This window comes from Saimiri boliviensis, chromosome 1 (genome assembly GCF_048565385.1).
Source record: "Saimiri boliviensis isolate mSaiBol1 chromosome 1, mSaiBol1.pri, whole genome shotgun sequence".
Taxonomy (NCBI): Eukaryota; Metazoa; Chordata; class Mammalia; order Primates; family Cebidae; genus Saimiri; species Saimiri boliviensis.
In genome coordinates, this window is record NC_133449.1 from 264,788,345 (window position 1) to 264,807,746 (window position 19,402).

General features: G+C 37.8%; 1 protein-coding gene across 6 annotated transcripts in view; it reads right to left on the minus strand.

The window, feature by feature from the left end:
- WDR70 (WD repeat domain 70) overlaps window positions 1–19,402 on the minus strand; it is a 438,306-nt gene that overhangs the window by 127,535 nt on the left and 291,369 nt on the right. For all 6 annotated transcript variants that reach the window (XR_012513868.1, XR_012513869.1, XR_012513870.1 and 3 more), the window contains 4 exons: window positions 11,470–11,570; window positions 9,728–9,807; window positions 7,619–7,735; window positions 5,740–5,902 (listed from right to left, as the gene is read on the minus strand). Coding sequence is in view for 2 of the 6 variants with exons in the window: in XM_074386536.1 (XP_074242637.1) it covers window positions 5,740–5,902; window positions 7,619–7,735; window positions 9,728–9,807; window positions 11,470–11,570 (461 nt within the window). In the remaining 4 variants the exon portion in view is untranslated. The remainder of the gene's footprint in view (window positions 1–5,739; window positions 5,903–7,618; window positions 7,736–9,727; window positions 9,808–11,469; window positions 11,571–19,402) is intronic.

The window sequence follows — 19,402 nt, forward strand, 5'->3', positions numbered from 1 at the left end:
GCCCTCCCACCCCATTTCTAAATCTTACCACATTAAAATAATATTTTTTACATGAGAAAAATGGCATAAACAAAGTAAAATAAAAAACGACAACTGGGAGAAGTATTTGCCATACATGATATACAAAGGGTTAATCTGCTTAATATACATAACTCTTACAAATCAGTAAGAAGAAGACAAATAGGAAAAAAGGCAAAAGACATAAGTAGTTCACAAGAAAAGGGCTTTGTTAAAGCCCCTTTTAGCATCTTAAGATGCTAAAAAATGATAAAAATATAGGTAAAAATTATAAATTATACATTTTCACCAATCTGATAGGCAAAGATAAAAATTTCTAGAAGTTTTGCGCATGTGAACAAATATATATGTCCAAAGATACCAATTTCAGTATTGTTTATAAAAGAAAAAGGCTGAAAAAAAGGTAACTGTCATTCGAGAAAGTATAATTTTTATAAAAGCATAATATAACCATACAATTGAATAGGCAAATGAAGTAAAAAGAATGGGCTAAATATGTCTTGGATGGATCTGGCCCAATCTTCCAATGTGTACTAAGTAAAAAACAAAACCACAAATCAGCTTGTGAAACATGCTATATACCTGCATTTTTAAACAAATGTGTCTACACATACATCTGTCTCTCACACAGAGGATATGTAATAACTTGTAGCAGTTGGTATCTCTAAGTAGTAGAACAAAGGAACTAGGGGTTAAATGAAAGACAGGCTTTCAAATTTCCATTGTTTACCTTTAGTACCACTGGATTTTTTTTTTAACTGTATGTATGTACTAATTTAAATCTCAGACATGAAAATCACATACTGAATTGAAGTTAATCCTTTATCAAAAGAACTCATTATTAGATGTCAGAACAATAACCTGGAAATTCTGTCAGGTTCCTGGTCTGGGTTCTAGCAATGACCTGCTACCCAGCAGATTTTAAAAGTTATCTTCTGGATGTTTCATTTTCTCCAATGGTAAGTTAGGTATTTGACACCTTCTAATTATACATTGCTAATATTGTTAAATTATACATTGCAAATATAAATGAATAATCTGCACATAGTATTTATATCAATATTTTTGAAGACATCTCAATGATTTGTGTGTAAACATAGACATACATATTTGGAACAGTTAGCCTTCGAAATGATGTGCAACATGTTTAACCCATTTTAAATATGACTGTTTTCTTAACAAATCTTTAGTATGTTTCTGAACAAGGTTTTTGAAGTATAAAAAAAATCCCTAATAATAATGGAAAATATTCTATTAAAAACAGAAGTGTCAACACAGGCATAATCTGTAAGTTTATCTGACTGCCAATGATGTGTTGACATGGAATAGTTTATACATACATAAATACTATTCAAGTGAAGGCTAAAGCATACTATTTCACTGGCCAGCCTTGATATGACCTCTTAGCTGTTGTGATATTATCCAATTCACTTTTCAGACATGTTCCATCTGTATTGTTTACAAATATAAATTGTGAACAACCACCATTGATATTACATAGTCTGTTCTGCCATAGTACATACAGCAGAGGACACAATGCTTCCCCTCGATTACCTCAAATCCTTTTAGCATTATTGGGCAATGTGCTTTCACTCATAGCAGCAGCACCTATCTCTAAAGCCCTGGAGAGCCGACAGTGCCTGGAAGTGTCTTTCCCAACCCCATCTCCAACCATCACCAATGACCAACAAATAAGGGGGTATGAATACTCCAGCTGCCATGCCCCTGACAAGGGCAACTCTGACCACAGTCTCCAGGGTTACCCTGCAGGATTAAGCCAAAGTGACCCTCCCTGGGACTTGGCTTAATACTGCACACTCGATAGCTTCATGACACATCTCTATTTTCCTACTGATTTTCTCTGGGAACAAAGCCTAATATATCACCTTTATGTAAATCTTTATCTCAGGGCCTGCTTCTAAGGAATGTATGCTAAGATGATGTGTTTTTGTATGAAGCAAAGTAGTTCCTAATAATGAGTACACAGGGGACTGGTAGCAGTATAAAGGCTGAGCTGGTTAATAAAAGACTTTTTCCAGTACAGCAATATTTTAAAAAGTAATCACCATCCAGTTTTCTCATAACTAAAGAGAAAACATTCAATAAAGACATCAAGGAAAAAAACTTGAATATACCTCCAACAATACAAAAATACATGTCTGTAAGTTTATTCACTATATAGCATTGTTAGTGATTACAAAATATTGAAACAACCTAAATATCCATATATAGAATGGTTGAATTAACTACGATAAATTCATACAATGGAGTGCTACACGACTGTGAAAATAAATGAGAGTGAGCTTTATGAAATGATGTAGAGGGATTTCTAGGGCATACTTCTACGTGAAAAAGAAGCAAAGCCAAAAAAAAAAAAAAAAGCAAATCAATATGACTTAATTTATATCGTCATATAACTAAATACATACTAAATTTTAAATCAATCATACCACAATAAAGATGGGGGATAACAAGAAACTAAAATCCTAAACTGATCACTTCAAATATCAAAAATGGCATAACAAAAAAGCTGCTAACATATTTATAAATAGTACTCCCAAAGTTCATTTAAAGTTAAATTTCATATTAAAATGTTAATGAAGGAACATTTAGATAACCAACTACTTTGTGGATAATCACAGATTAGCAATAATGTGATAAAAGCTGGTTCTGGGTAGTATTTGTATATTAAATATGGTGACATTTTACTCTATACATGTGTTCATATGTTGTAATTACATTTCACCGAAGATTTTCAAATGCAACTTAAAACCAAAAAAAGAAAAAAAGATGACTTACATTATGCTACATTTCATGTAAGAAATATGGGGATATAAGAAAATACTTAAATATCTGCTCAAGAAACACACAAAAGATAAACCAGGAACTGAAGAGATTATTTAGCTACAGGGGGTGGATAGGAAAGGGAGTGAAAAAAGGGGGGACTGGGAAAAGAAAAAGGGGAGCAGGAATGAGGAGGAAGAGACACTTCTCTAAGCAAATCTCTTTTAAAGCTCTGACTCCTAGCAACACAGTAATACTTTACACACTCCCAAAAATAAACAGAATGTGAAGAAAATCCTGAAAAAGGGATATAAACACCAGCAAATGAACCTAACTGCATTTCATAGTCACAATCACTAGGGTGGTGAAGAAAGTATACCTAAAGCTAAAGACAAAAAGAACTGTAAACTATGCAATGTAGATAGGAAAAGTGATTCTTACAGGAATATGGGTTAGCAATTCTAAAACTAGTTTATATATATGCCAGAATTGAACAAATAAGAGCTGGGCTTCTCATTAATAGAGAAAAGAAGTTACAAATATGGAAAGGGGAAAAGTTATGGAACCTGTGATACAGGACTAAAATCAGAAACATCAATTCAAACTATAGTTTAAAAAAATATTAATATGTTCAGAAACACAGATGTGTGTAGAGGGGTAGCTTAGTATGCACACATATACTTCCTAGCTTTGTCAGCAGAGAGGACCTGGAAGCAATGGCACTCCAGTAGTAAGAAGCACATCCAGCACCCAGCCCTTGGTTTCTACTGAAAGGAGCCACGGCTCTTTGGAGAAGTGGCTGACTCCAGAACGGAGGTAAGAAAAACAAAGATGAATCTGTAACATCTTGTGGTGCCAGAAAGTAAGGAAGTATTCAAAAAATATATAGGAGCTTGAAAAAGATGACAGGAGCCATTCTGAAGGAGCTTCTATTGGCCAAAGCTGGAACAATTTGAGCAACAAACTAAATGATGATAGTATTAGATTTTAACTCACAGAATAAAATGAGACCATACCAATATTTTTTAAATACTTGAAAAATAAATCAATGCGGGAAAAGGGACAACTTTTCCTCTAGGTAGACTTCCAACTAATAAACACACAAGAAAAGAGGTAAACAGAAAATCACCATTAGGCAAACACCATAGTAATAATTGTTATACACAAATTCATTTACAGATGATTAAAATTAGACCAAAAAAGTTTGAGGAGAAACAGGATTTGCATAGTCTTAAAATATCACTCCCAAGAAGTTTATCAACTGAAAATAGAATGAAAGCAATTTTACAGTGGAGAAACTTGGCAGATAAAACCTTAAGCAAGTGGCCAAGGTTAGCATCACTAGTAATAAGACATCCACTGAGAAGGATACAACACCCCTCTTGTGTTATTTTTCCAAACATAATTGGTCTCATTCCAAATATAGGAAAATATCAAGCAAACCCCAACTGAGGGAAAGTCTACAAAATAACTGATCAGTATTTATTAAAAGCATCAAAATCATGAAAGATAGGAAAGGTAACTGTTATGATGGGAAGAGACTACGGAGAAGTAACAACTAAGTACAATATGGGATCCTGGAACAGAGAAACAACACTAGTAAAAAACTGGCAAAAACTAAGTGAGGTCTATAGCTTAGTTAATAGCTTGTTGTTGTTTTTTTTTTTTTGAGACAGGGGCTCACTCAGTCGCCCAAGCTGGAATGCAGTGGTGCAATCTTCACTCATTGCAACCTCTGCCTCCCCAGTTCAAGCAATTCTGCCTCAGCCTACTGAGTAGCTGGGATTACAGGCGCATACCACCACACCTGGGTAATTTTTGTATGTTTAGTAAAGATGGGGTTTCACCATGTTGGCCAGGCTGGTCTTAAACTCCTGACCTCAAGTGATCTGCCCACATTGCCCTCCCAAAGTGCCAGGATTACAAGTGTGAGCCAACACATCTGGCCTAGTTAATAGTGTTATGCTAATGTTAGTTTTTAGTTTTGATAATTGATTGTACTATGATAATGTAAGGTGTTAAATTAGAAGGAAGTTGGGTGAACAGACTATATGTACTCTCTGTACTATTTCTGCCAACTTTTCTATAAATTTTAAATTAAATCAAATAAACAGTTTTAAAATTTAGAAACTGAAAATTCTGGCCAGTAATCCGAGCATTTGGGAGCCTGAGGTGGGAGGACTACTAGAGACCAGATGTTCAAGACCAGCCTGGGCAACATAGTGAGACCCTGTCTCTACAAAGAAATTAAAACATTAGCTGGGTGTGGCAGTGCATGCTTGTGGTGCTAGCTGTCCAAGAGGCTGAGGAAGGAGAATCCTTTGAGCCCAGGAGTTTGAGGTTACAGTGAGCTATGATCACACCACTGTACTCCAGCATGGGCAACAGAGCAAGATCTTGACTCTAAATAAATAAATGAAAATAAAAATGGAAAATTCTATAATAGTACCTATTTTTACTGCAAATGTAGCTGGTTTGGTGGCTTTAAGAACCACTACTTATTCATCCATACTAATCTATCTGAGGGAATATGAGCAGGCAGGATTTACTCTGCAGTGTTACTTACTTACGCAGCTCTATAAATAAAAGTGAGTCCATAATATCAGACCTACAAACTGCTTCATTTGCTCTTAACCCTCCTCAACTAAGATAATGCAAATAAGCAGTGATTTGTTTGTTGTTTGTTTTAATCATAGGCAAGATGGGCTTTACATAATGGTTTACACTACACTACAACTCTGGTCTAGTTTTAAAATTCATGACATTTAGTTATGATACAAACAAATGCCTAGACATAAAGACTATGAGTATCTGGCCCATGTTTCATACCTAAGTTTGAAATAAGAAACAGAGAAGTTAGACCCCAAAAACATTGTTATGTTCTCCCCAATTCATTAAACATAACAATTTTCCTATTTTAAAAAGCTGTATTCTCACTTGGAATATGCTGGAGAAACCCAATATGGGTTGTCTTCTGCTGCTTTGGCATGACGCAAAATGGCTTCCCGAGGATTGCTGTCATCAGTCTTGTCCAAAGCAATGTTCTTCACAATATAGGAAGAGAGAGTGCCCCCATGGGTTCCAACTCGGCCACCACGACCTGTTGCAAAAGAAAAAAAATTCAAATTAGAAACTGAATGAGCATGAGGATACATAGGTATATCTGTATATACTGTACTTATCTGAACACAAGTCTTGAGAGTACTTGAGTGTCATCCTTTTGGCTTAGATTTATGACAATCAGAACCAAAGTAAGAGGTCACCAAACCTCAACTTCCCCATAACACTTTTAAATAGGAAGGGTTTTTTTTTTTTTTTTTTTTTTTTTTTTATGTCTCAGTTTGCTTAACTTACGGAATGATGCCAATATAGAAAAAATTACAGATAGTTTGCCATGTATATGCTTTAAAAAGTTCCTCTGGCATGAACATTTAGAATTCAATCAACACAAATAACCAATATTCATGAGATGCTATTTAAACATATCTTAGAGCTTGACATCTTGGTACTGTACAGGTAATTTGCTGAGTATTACAAGAGAAAACAAATAAGCTGAACACGCTGATTCATGTTGCTCTGCTGTACTGTAATTGCCCTGTGAAATAGGAACCTCTTTAAGGGCAGGGATATGTTCCCCACTGGAACTTTAGCAGCTAGTATAGTGACTGGTACTCAAAAAAATGTAAGACTTTTTAGGTAAACAAAATAAACATACGAAAAGCCAAATAACACTAAAAGATTAATTTTATAAATCAAGATAAGAATAAACTAAATAAGGCAGGAAATAATTAACTGCAAGATAATTTATATGGCCAGCAACTATTATGGAACTTAGAAGATAGCACTTCAGGCTGAGGTGGTTGAACAGGTCTTTATGAAAGAAATGGATCCAATTTGTGAAAGCTCAGGAAGTAAAGAACATTATTTTCAATAAGGAGAATGGGTTAAGTACAAAAATGCAGAAAGAAAAAAGTTCAGTGCATATTTGGGGACAGGAGTGAACCAACAGAAATCTCAGAAGATCAGAGCAGGAGAGAAGGTGTAAAGCTACAGGGATAGAAATTAAAGCTGTGTATAAGACAAATAGAGGTGAGGTGGGAGAGAGGGAGTGTCTTGAGACTAAGTTGCCTAGTTAGAAGGGTTCACGATAATCCAAACAAGAATATTATTTGAAAACTTTGGTTAGGATGGTGTTAGAAAAAAATAATTAAGATAGATATGCAAAATGTTTTCTATGCTGAAGGAGCAGACCAAATAGAAACTACACAGATGATAACAGAAAATGAAACTCTAGTGAAGGTATGTGCTGTACTATTAGCCAGTGCTGCTTAACTTTCTTCTGGTACTTACTTCTTTAAAAATTTATTCATCTCCTAGTGATATCAACACAAAACTAAATCACGGTCACTTTCTGCCTTGTGTGAAACCTAATTTAGCCTGGATTCTGGTCAAAATGCCCAGTGTTGTATATTAAGCCAATATTGAGAGCACTGGTTTTAATACTGGGTTCCAAAGAGCCCCAGAATTCCACTGAGGCCTGCTAGGAAACTCAGGTTGGAGACCACGCAGAAAGGGCCCCGGTCTTCCTCGTTATTTCAGCATGGGAGCTGAGTTTTTATCAGCTTTATACATCTGGATTCTGCATCAGATCTTGAAAGTTCTGTTGCTAAAAAGAAAACATTTAAAAAATACTATGTGGTAAAATCTCTCTGAGGACAAAGAAGCACCCAGGCCCAAAAGACCTTCGCAATTTTATATAGATTACCCCACCCTGCCTCTGAACCCCCTTGCAGGTCACTAGCTGGATCACAGTCACCTGGGCCTGCTACAGGAGGTTCGGGTTTATGCGACTTCAAGGGATCCAGTCTGTCCTTCTCCAGCTGTTTCCTTGTACTCCGTTGGCGGGGCTCGCGGAACATAGGCAAGGCATGAGCTACAAGAAGTCACATTTGAAAAAATTCATTATAATAATAACCCTTCCATCCAAAAACATAGCTAAAGCATGACCAAAACTGAAAGATGAAATGGAAGTCATAACGACAGCCTTCGTCTAATAATAAAAGACAGTCTTACTGTAACCAATTAGCCAATTTTGCTTGAGACCAGACTCATTGTTCACTTCTTCTGGCAGCTAATGGCACTCAGGAAATACTGTCAAATATTGTCACGGAAAAATTAATGAGGCTCCTCATCTCCTAAACCATGGGTAGCACTTAAAAATTACTGTGGTTTTGAAAAGAAACACATATTGGGACTGCCTCTTATTTTTTCTTCCAGGACCCAAATGTAAATAATGCCAACAGCTTGCTGTCAACCCTGAAGTTTCCTCAGATGTCTCATAAACACTGGAATCACTTCACACATTTCTGAAATGTGACCACCTCTCAGGAGGAGTTGACAACACTGAGTAACCGGAAGGGAGGAACACTTATCCCACTGAAACTGGGATAAAGGTTGCCATGAATATAAGCGGTGCCTAAATCTCTTGGCATGGGGACTTAATGGGGTCTTATCCCTCCTGCTATATAGTAGCAAAACAAGAAAATAAAAACCGAAGTAATATGTGTTCAACTGCTGTTGCTGTTTACTCAACGTCAAAATTAAATTTCAGAATATAAAAGATTATAAGAATTTAAAAGGAAAACAGTATAATATTCTAGGTGAGAAGGAGTTATCAGGGGAAGTATTACACAACTCTCTTTCTTGCCCCCAAACAGTACCAGCACAATTTCTTTTGACTCTTACATGCAGATTAAACCCCCTTTAAAAGAAACTTTTCCCAGGTGACCAGGGGAGGGAAGGGAAAGGCTAAAGGGAATTCATAATATGAATGAAATATCTCTAACACCTCAAAAACTCTTCTAGTATCCCCTCCTACCCTCTACCCACACTGCCAACTGGGGCCAGACCGTATCACTCACCAGTAAAACATGCCTGCCTTGAGTCAGGGGAGCTGAGAAACATAGCCACTCGTCACTCAGTTGGGCAATACAACGCAACAGTATTTTTAGGAGGGGGAAAAATAGCTTTTCACTTCAAACGACTGGAGGAATTTAAGTAGGCCGCATGTAATTACATGAGCTAGACTGGTTATGACATTGACTTTAACACTTCTACTCTTGCAAAAAGTGTCATGATCCCGGATCTCTTTACTGGTCATAAGCTCCAAGGGACTTGGTCTTATAGGAGACCCACCACCAGTGAGAAAACCCAGCAGTACAGCGCCCCCTGGGCTCCAGACTAAGTCACTTATAAAGTCCACAGGGCCATCCGCTAATGATAATCACCAAGCATCCACTATTTCTTTCCTAGCTGTCACCTGTTGCCGTTTTGAGATTGTGGCTCTGGGAACACATATCTGCCAGATTAATGAGGTTGTGTGACATACCTGAGAGAAAACCACTCTGCCCGAGTAAGCTTTCTTCTCATACCCCAGGTAGTTAATTTTATATACAAATTCCTGTGGATTAGTCTCGTACAGTCATAGAATTTCAGAGGAAGCTGGAAGAGACCCTTCCTCTAGTTGCCACACTCTCCTGATTAAAAGTTAAGTTGTTCAACATCACACTGCCAGGTGGAACTGGACTAACCCAGGCCCCCTGATTCCAAAACCAGCACTCTTTCTTGTCTACACTTAGAACAGACTTTTACTCTTGAAAAGACTGCTATAAAGTAATGTGTTGGACTCAAATAGGCTTTTCCCTTTTGGGTTGAAAATTGCATGAAATAACCCTCATCCCTGTGATGAGTCACAGAAGCCAAAGAGGTTAGCTGTTACATGACTTGTAGTCCTATCCACATGAATGGGCAATTTTGTAATATATGCCTGAATTCTGAGGGCTTTCTCTGTCTCTAAAACTATGCAATCAACACCACATGAGAGTAGCACAGAGGCGCATGATTGAGAGGCATGTTAATGACTTACGTGTGATGATATAGTCCTGAGTTAGAGTCTCAGCTTGTTTTGCCTTCCGCTGGGTTTTAACCACACATAATTTTGCTCCCCTAAGGGGTGTAAAAGCAAATTAGTTTCTTTACTTGGTCTTAGAAACAGAAAATCTATGTTGAAAACATGAGATACTTTCAGGAACATACTCTGTGCATACACTCTGTCTAGACAAGTCCTTGACTTTCTGAGGGATGGCAACAGATGGGCAGATGGGTTTCAGTGCTAAGAGCTTAAACTTATGGAAAAGCAAGTCTGTCAGTCAGTGGTTATTACCAAGCAAGAGGGTTGAAGACGTAACAGGGCAACAGGACACGAGTTTACAAAACGTATAGGAATAACGTGAAATTTTAAGATCTTAAATAATAAAATTAACCAATCTTTTCACTCTAAAGGTCATAGGATTCAGATTTTAGTTTACGTTTTAGACGAAAACAACCTGGGTGGTCTACACCACAAATGGCATACGTCCACTTCTCAAACACAAGAGTACAAGTGTCTGGAACTGAGTTGTCTTGGCACTGCTGCCAAGGGGCTATGGCCCAAGAACGTGTGGGATTAACCAAAAATGTGCTTAGAACATCGCACTTCTCCTTAGTATTACAGAGTTACCCTTTTCAACAAATACAAATAAGTAAATATCTTGAAGCAAAGATTCCACAGAAAGTGCCTTCTAAATAAATGCTATCAAATGAGGCTCATCATTTTCTCAAATGAAACAGACTCCCATCCTAAGTACATTAGCATTTTTAATTTCTTTTTTAAAAAACAAATAAAATCCTATTTGTTTTTAAATACCATAAATATACTTTCTTGTTTAAGGCCAGGATTTCAACTCTAGTCCAGAAAGCTCTAAAGGAAGACAGGGCTGTCTGGTTTTATTCAGAGCAAAATTATGGTCAATGAATATTCATTAATAGAGGGTGGCTTTCCTTTCCTCAAAGGATGTGGGACCTTAAAACAGGTTTATATGGGACGCCAGTGAATTTCACATGTGAATTTTAATGCTAGTTAGCCAAATCTTACTCTAAATAAAGAGCTAATCGGTCACTGTACTTTAAAAGAGAGAAACAAAACCATCCTTTTTTGGGTGGTGACACATGTCCATCTTTGTGCCTAAGCAAAATGGAAATAACTGAGGAACTGACTGAACCTCTAGTTAAGTTTTCAGACCTTTGAAATACAGTCTTTGAAATACAGTGGTATGTTTAAGTGTGACAATTGGGTGGGCATGAGGGTGGAAGGGAAATGTATTTGTGCTGTCCCTTTCTGGGAGCAGAGAATAATCTTGCCAAACATCCAAACCAGTAACTGCTAGAAACCAAAAAAGAAAGAAACAAAATGGACAAGCTGATTCATTTCCTGTAAGTGGTTAGTTCCCTGCTTTGTTAATCTCTTACATGTATCACTCTTAATGCCTCTGTCCACGGTGGTATGCAAAGTGGGCAGAACGTTTTTTCCCCCTTGCACTCAACATTTCAGCTAAAGAACTAAAAATCCCCAGGAAACTTTCTCTTTGAATTCAGCGTGGATCAAGGGCGATATTCAAATCCTCTTTAAAGCACTATATCAGGAATTTGAGGCCTTACTCTGTGCTTGCTGCATTTTCTAAATGGGTGGATTTCCATCAAAGTGGGAAATAAATAATAGTGGGCGGTGGAGGGGAATCTCTCCCTCCAGTTGTTATCATCCATCTAAAACAGGCAATACTTTTGAAATACCTCTGACTCTTGTTGGGGTCGTAATAGACTTTAGCCAATCCATTTCCAGTTCCAACCATGATCTGGTTCAGCTTTGGATGCCACAGGCAGCGAACAACACTCTGCAAAGTAAAGGCACAGTGATTGACTAAAGAGGCCAGATAAAAATGGAAACAATCCTGCTGTCACTTTGATGGCTAGTCTACTGTATCAAATATCATCCTGATGGTTTACCTCTAAGTTTTAGACATTTTTTTCTTTTAAACCATAAAACTGTGTTCCTGAAGTTAAGTTCCATTCCATCACTTATTATCTGGGTGATATTCCATAAAAATAAAAAAGATGTTCTCTTCCTGATATTATCTCCCTTTCTGGACAGCCTTGAAAGCACAAAATTAGGTTTCCCAGCTCCTTTACCACGTGAGGCTGGCATCGTGGAATGCTGAATCCACGTAACTCAGTTACACTTACCACCAAAGCAGATTTCATGCTCTTACACACATACACTATGTCCCTCTGGACAGCAGATTGAGACCAGGTGGTTATTGTTTTTAGTTCACAGTGATCCAAATCTCATAAAGCTTTTTCAGAAACAATACACATTTGTAGGCATTCAATAATGTCTCCCTATCTATGAGATAAAACAACAGGACAACAGCAGAAGTAAAACAGAGATTCAGAATACAAAGACTTGACATTAACCTGAATGAAAACCTGTTTAAGAGAAGGTTCACTGGAAGTTATGATCCTATGAATTCGTTACTGGTGAAGAAAATAAGTGGTGCTCTGGGGTTGAAAACAACCACAAGTTCTCAGTGGGAACTACAGCCTGTTTTTAATTTTTGTCTGTAGTCAGGGGGCAGAGGTGAGAGGGATAGCATGGAAAGAATTAAAGGGAAAAAAGATGAAGCTAACGTTGGTAAACAGAAACCACATATACTAGGTTCTACAGAACTCACTCTGATACAACAAGATACGTGTGGAAGCATTAATTCAATGTTTACTAATAATCTATCACTTGCCAAACTATACACAGGGACAAAAGGAGAAAAGGGTATAATTAGATATTAGTATTTTATAGTTCTAGTGAAAAAATGAAAATCATAACTACTGTTTCCTAAATCTAGTTTGGGCTACATTTCTTTGGTTCCTTGTCTCTAATCATCCCACTCTTTTGTTAAAACAGAGTATCTTGAAATCTCTGAGATCCTTTTTTATAGAATATTGACTCCCAGCTGGGCATGGTGGCATGTGCCTGTAGTCCCAGCTATTCAGGATGCTGAGGCAGGAAGATCGCCTGAGCCAAGGAGTTTGAGGCTGCAGTGAGCTATGATTGTGCCACTGCACTTCATCCTGGGTGACAAAGCAAAGGAGGGAGGGAAGGAGGGAAGGAGGGAAGGAGGAAAGGAGGGAAGGAGGGTGGGAGGAAGGGAGGGAGGGAAGGGAGGAGGGAAGGGGAGAGGAGGGGAGGGGAGGAGGAGGAGGAAGAAGAGGAGGGGAGGGGTGGGGAGGCGAGGCGTGGGAAGGAAGGAAGGAAGGAAGGAAGGTAGGTAGGTAGGTTCCAACTCCCGTCTGAATGGCAAAAAAAAAAAAAAAGAAAGATAAATGGCTACAAACCGTTACCTGAGATTCCAGAGGAACTACGGAGAAAGCTAAAAAAAAATCTATAAGACTTTTGTTTAATTCATATCTGATTTAACAGACTTACTCTAGAAGAGTGTTTCTTAATCTATGCACCACGAAGAGGATTGGGATATTTTTACAGAGAAAATCAAATCAGGATGGCTGTGTTTTCCCCATTAGTTGGAGGAAAAATTAAGTTAAAAGGGCAGGTTTTCACAATGTTAGGCTTTCTTTCCACAATTTTCCTCAAATCTATGGTGCCTGCTACCCAGGCTAGCAACTGCTAAAAGATGATAAAACAAATACAATAATAAGTAAATATTAACAGAAAAACTTGAAAAAATAATTTCAGTTTGATGGGGGTGGGGGGCGGTTGTTGCTGCTCTGTACCTATACTTGTAAAACCTACTTCATAACGCATACATACAAAAGTCACATTTTCTCCTGATGAAAATTGTTCCTGGTTGGGAAGATGGAATTATGTATATCGATAGCTCAAGATCTACAAAGTGCAGCTTCTGGGTCCTCTGACACTGAGACTAATTTGAGAACCATGCCTAGACCACTGGAAATTCCCAGATGGTCACAGCCAGGTATATGGAAACATGAGGAGAGTCACAAACTTAACTTCATGAAGTCATGTTTATGAAACCCTATCTAGAAGAAGTCCATCTGAGCCAAGATTCATTTCTTTTAGTCTCTGCTTAAATGTTGTTGCTATTCAGACCACCCAATTTAAAACTGTGCCCAGAACTCCCCTTACTCTGCTTTTCTTTTTTCTTATAGCATGTATCATCTTTTAATACAATATATAACTTATTTATTAATGATGTTGATTGTCTGCCTTCCCCCCTAGAACATATGTTCCATGGGCAAAGATCTCAGTCAGTTGTTTTTTGTTTTTTTTTTTGGCAACATATCCCAAGTGCCTAGATTAGTGTCTGGCGCTCAAGAAATGTTCACCGAAGGAACAAATTAAAAGCTACAGTTCATCCATGCCTAAATGGATTGCTTTGCAAGGCAGAGCTGGAGACGATTTTCAGATTAAAGTAATTACTCCATGAGGAATAATGTGATTTCCTCATATCATCATCATACTCAGGTATCCTACAAATGTAGAAGGGCTAGTTTCCTTCTAATGTGGTCCTAGAGAGAGAAAGAATGTACATGAATCACAGAGCAATGAAAGGGGCTTGTCTGTCAAAGGCTTTCAGAAATCTCAATGACCCATAAATGGCCCAGGACAATATTAAGGACATAGTATTAGAGTTATTTCTCTTTCTTGGTTCTCTAGAGGTCTGGCTAAGCAGTCTAAGATTACTAGTTCTCAAATATGTTTTTAAGTGAGCAGGGTGCAGAATTGGAAAAGATCCACAATGTAGGCCTGGTAAATTCCAAGACATCCAGCCAAACAGGCAGTTCCAGTGGCAGCAGGTTACTGTTACTCTCTCTCTCTTCACTGAGGGTGTAAATGTTAGAGAGAAGCAACTGCCCAAGCCAACAGACCAAAGTCCAATTGCTTTCCAAGGAGTCCAAGGACACTTCACCTCTATTCCTGTTCACATCCTTTACCCTCCAGAGCCTTTATACACTGGTTAGTATACGTTCTTACGGAGAAGCACATTTACGTTCCTTTCATAACAGAACAGGAAGAAGCAAATAAGACACCTTGAACTAAATAGTCATGTAGTTCCAGAGCCCCATGCACTGTGGCAATGAGTCACCAAAGCAGCCAATGAGAAGTCTGTGAGCAATCTTAGGCAGAGGATACTTAAGGCTCAATTACCCTAAGACCAGTTATTAATCAAATACTGCAAGGATTCTAAAACAAAATGAAGAAAAAGAATTTAAAGCCAAAGGTGGGTGGGCCTTTTTTGTTTATTAATATTTATTGTGTGTGTTTAGCTAACCTTTGTAAACTTTGCAGCTAATGCAGCTCCACACTTTATCCTGTCAAGGAAATGCATCTTATAGCAGAGAGCTGGCTACCTGCCAAACCAAACAATCCCTGAGACTGCGGCGGGGCTGGGAAGCAAGCTGAGCTGCCACGCTGCTAACTTGTCAAACATACATACCAGGCTTTGCTTAACAACAATGCGACACGTGCCTGCTAGAAGCCTAAGGAACCATCAGACAGATGAGCTACAAATACTTAGAAAGAGTATAATCCCTTGATCAACCAACCACCCCAAACTTTTTTCATCCTGTTCTTGAAGAAGTGCTTCTTTACTGGGAACTTGACACATTCAGACCTATGGATTTCCCAAGAAATGCAGCAAATAAAGCATAGAGAGCACATTTGAATAAAAGGACCAGAGAACCAGCAAGGAACATCAAGACATGAGATCTGCAGGATCAAAGATAAAGCCCTCACACTGTATCATGAGATTCAACTGGCAGAAGGCCACTACAGTGCAAAGAACAAGATTCTGAAATTAGTCTATATATTTTAATAAACTGATTTGCTTAATTAAATTGACAAAGTGTTTTATTCTTACACTAATCTACTTCATTTCCCAAAACATGTGGGTTCACTAACAGTAACTGCCAAAGCTGAACTATACATTTCAGCTCAAAATTAAGCTTATTCTTTTTAACCAAAGCCCATTTTCATTTTGGCCTTTTAATTTGGTAGTGGAGGCTAACCACAAATTTGCCCAGAAATAAGAGGCAAGAACTGGAATAGGATACTATAAGCAGGATGACTAGGAGTTACAAGACGTTAATATGCTCAGCAGGCAGATTTTTCTTTCCTAAAGAACCAAACCAAAAAAGAGAAGGATAGGCCGGAAGAAAGGAAAGCACAATGTCAAACTAGGAGTGTCAAGATTCCAAAATAGGAATTTTGGAATTACCCCTTAGCAAAAGTGAAAAGGCCACAAAAATTTCCAAATAATTTATTTCTGTGGTGTTTTTGTTTACTTTTAGAGAAACCAGGGAAGCAAATAAGGGGAGGAGGAGAAGGAAATAGAGAAATGATTTACATTTTAGGACACGGTAGAAAGGGAACTATCAGGTAATGAAACTTTATATTATTTAATGTAATTGAGCCTTCACAACTACTACACAATTAATAATCTCATCCCATCTCACAGATGAAGAAACTGAGGCTGTAGAGAGTGGTAACTTTCCCAAGGTCAGATAATAACTTGCATATAGAGGAGCTGGGTCAGTAAGTTTCTCCAATGCCACTGCTCACTCCCTCACTACTTAACCATGCAAAGACCTATTTGGAAAGATGGGGAGGCCAGGAGGTAGGAGATGTTTACTCATATCCAAACCCACCTAACCCAGTATAAAGCAAGTTTGTATTAAACAGCAGAACATAAAAAGCCCACTAGTTCCCAGTTCACAAATGTTACTATAAAAGAAATCAATGCCTGCATAATATCTTAGGTATCTGCAATGCACATATCTGAACACCACCCTTAATTCTACATGCTAAAAGAAAACCAACAGCCTTCAAAATTTTATACCTGAAACATGATTATGTTGAAACCCCATTTCCAGGTCCTCCACAGCTACAGATCCATACTGTAAACCAAACTCCATCTGTTCTTTCATGTTCAGTTTTTGTCATATAGTACAAGAATGGATAAGCTAACACAGTGATTCCTTGGATAAGAATTTTTCAGATTTTTCAAATGAAAAGCCTGACATCTGTCCGTGAAAGAGACTGTCACAGAATTTTGCAGACTTGTATAGAGGCTATCTTAGAGTCACAGACATCCTCAGGACGATCCAATACATTTGAATGGCTATATGTGTGTATGTGTGTGTGCAGATTCCAGACACTAAGAAGAGAACAAGACGTGAACCCAAAATAAATAAAAAGAAAACAGATAAAAACAAACAAACAAAACATACTGGAGAAAGAAGTTTCTTCAGATTTCCACAAGCCCAAGATTTACTTCACAGAGAAAGAAAAACTGTTTTCTATATTAAAATATTGGGCCAGGGAAGATGAAGGGTAAAATGGGAATTGTTTCAACTTTTCCAGGCTATATGTCCTGTCTTTGTTCCCTCCATTCTCTCTCAAAGCCTTGTTTTCTTACACTTGAGATGGCTTTGTCGCACACATAGGCCACAAGACTTGGCCTTATCCCTCTAAAGTTCAGAAAGCAAACACGGTAAGCCCCAGTCTCCAATAACTAAGACTGATCAGCACCATCTGATCTCTACAGACATCCACTCAATGAAAAAGTTCAAAGGCAGACATTTTCTCTACATATCTCGCTAAGTGAGCATAGGCCTCCTTTTCACCTCCACATTCCTCTAGTTCCAAGGACGTTCTACCATGGGCCAGACTTGCAGCAACTGTGCAACTGTCATTTTAATTTTTTTTTGCCAGAAATTTGCTCAATCTTCTCCCTTTCCTATCTGAAAAATTCTCTAATAGGCCAGTTAGAAGTGCAGGCATGAAAAGAAAAAAATGCCATAGCCCTTTCATAAATGTGGGGGCTGCTGCAGAAAAACCAAGTAAGGGAAAGTGTTACTTTGCACCTGCCATACATAGTTGATACAGATACATAGATTCTACATTTTAAAAACTGCATCTAATTATCAAATTAATTTCCATCAAAGTAATGGAAAATGGTGTTAGCAAAATAACTCATTTACAGTCTGTGCTATAAAATAAAGGTAACCACTATAGCAGCAAAAATCTGGAAACTGGTAGTTGTCCTTGGCACTAAATGAATCCCATCTGTATCTGATAATAAACCTGCCTGAAGAATTTCATCACAAGAAAAAGTTCTCATAGAAAATGGAAGGTCTCTTGGGAAAGAAAATTAAATACAATTTTGTTCATCTAATTCAAAACAGTAAAAGTTTGCTCCGATCCTGTTACCTGAAAAGAATTTGTGAAGGCAAAGAAGGCCCAAGTAATGACTGAAGAAAGTCTGGTAATTATTCTTACTAATGGTAGTCTGTGAGCAGGAAACAAACAGGAGATTGAGAATGGGAGTCCACAAGGTGAGTGACCCAGCTGGGTGGTCATCCTACAAAGCAAATGTCCCCAGAGGTCCCACACCAGGGGACTCACTTAGATGCAGCAGAGCTTCCCACTGGTGGGCACAGAATGGGATACCAAGATATGGCAGGTGTGCCAAGATATGGAGAACCTCATACCTAAGAGGAGCCTGGGGCGCTGGGGTCTCAGGCTAGTCATCTCTAGAGAAGAGTAGCCTTATCTGTTTATATCATATATTATCATTTATTAGGGAGACCAGGTTGCGCAAAGGCTTGGGCAGCATTATGTGGGCTATTTCTCTTCATTTAAGACCCACGGTGTAAACCAAACTCCACCTGGTTTTTCTACGTTAAGTCTACACAGATGAGGGCTCCTTTACTTTTCTTCCTTTATCAACAGAGATAGGCATAAAGATAATGACCACCAGTCCTGTGTTTATATAAATAAAACAGTAATGCATGGAACTTATTAAATCTCTAACTGCTAGATAAGAAGTATATGTAATCAGATCTTGGAAATCATTAAGTATGTAAAACCAAGAAAATACAGGAAAAGCTGAATCTTCCTGTATAGGCAAACTACTCAGATATGTAAAATATTATTTATCTAACTACGGTACAGGTAAAAATGTTCTAAATATCATACTCTCTTATTTAGTCCTTTGGGGGTTCACAACCCATCCTCCTGTAAGACCATTATCTATCATTTCTAAAAAGGAAAAACACTATCCTGGGATACATTTTAATTATAAACCTCTTTCTTCTCCACACTATATATAATTGTGAAAGTTTGGCCAGAATCCTGATAGAACAGCTGGAAAATTTGTTACCGAAGATCATTCATCAGATTCAGGCTGAGAGAGAAAAACTGTCCGAAAATCTGACAAGACATAAAGTCCTATACTTGGTCCATCAGTGGAATTTGATATGATGCTAGAGTTAGACAATGGAACTCTAGTCATTATTGTATTATATGCTTACACATTATGAAAAGAATAGTATCATTCTGAACATTTTTTTAACAACATCTACAAATCCTCTTTATATATATTTTATAGAGGAAGTAAGTATGTTTCTCCCTCAGGGTTGTATTACCTAGTGGCTGATTCTTTATCTAGCTTTGCCATTCATGACAATCATGTTGACACAGGTTTAAATACCTATTAAATACATTTAAATACTTATTAAATAAAATATCAAACTCTTGTGTAAAGAAGTGGGGGGAAGTTCCTGTTTAATCACAAGGGATACATTATTTCTATTGTCTCATAGGATTAGAAATAGAAGCAGAAAAATCTTCATTTGCAAATGCTGGCACTACTCAAGATGGGATGTCTTTTAATATAGCTTGTTATGGGGT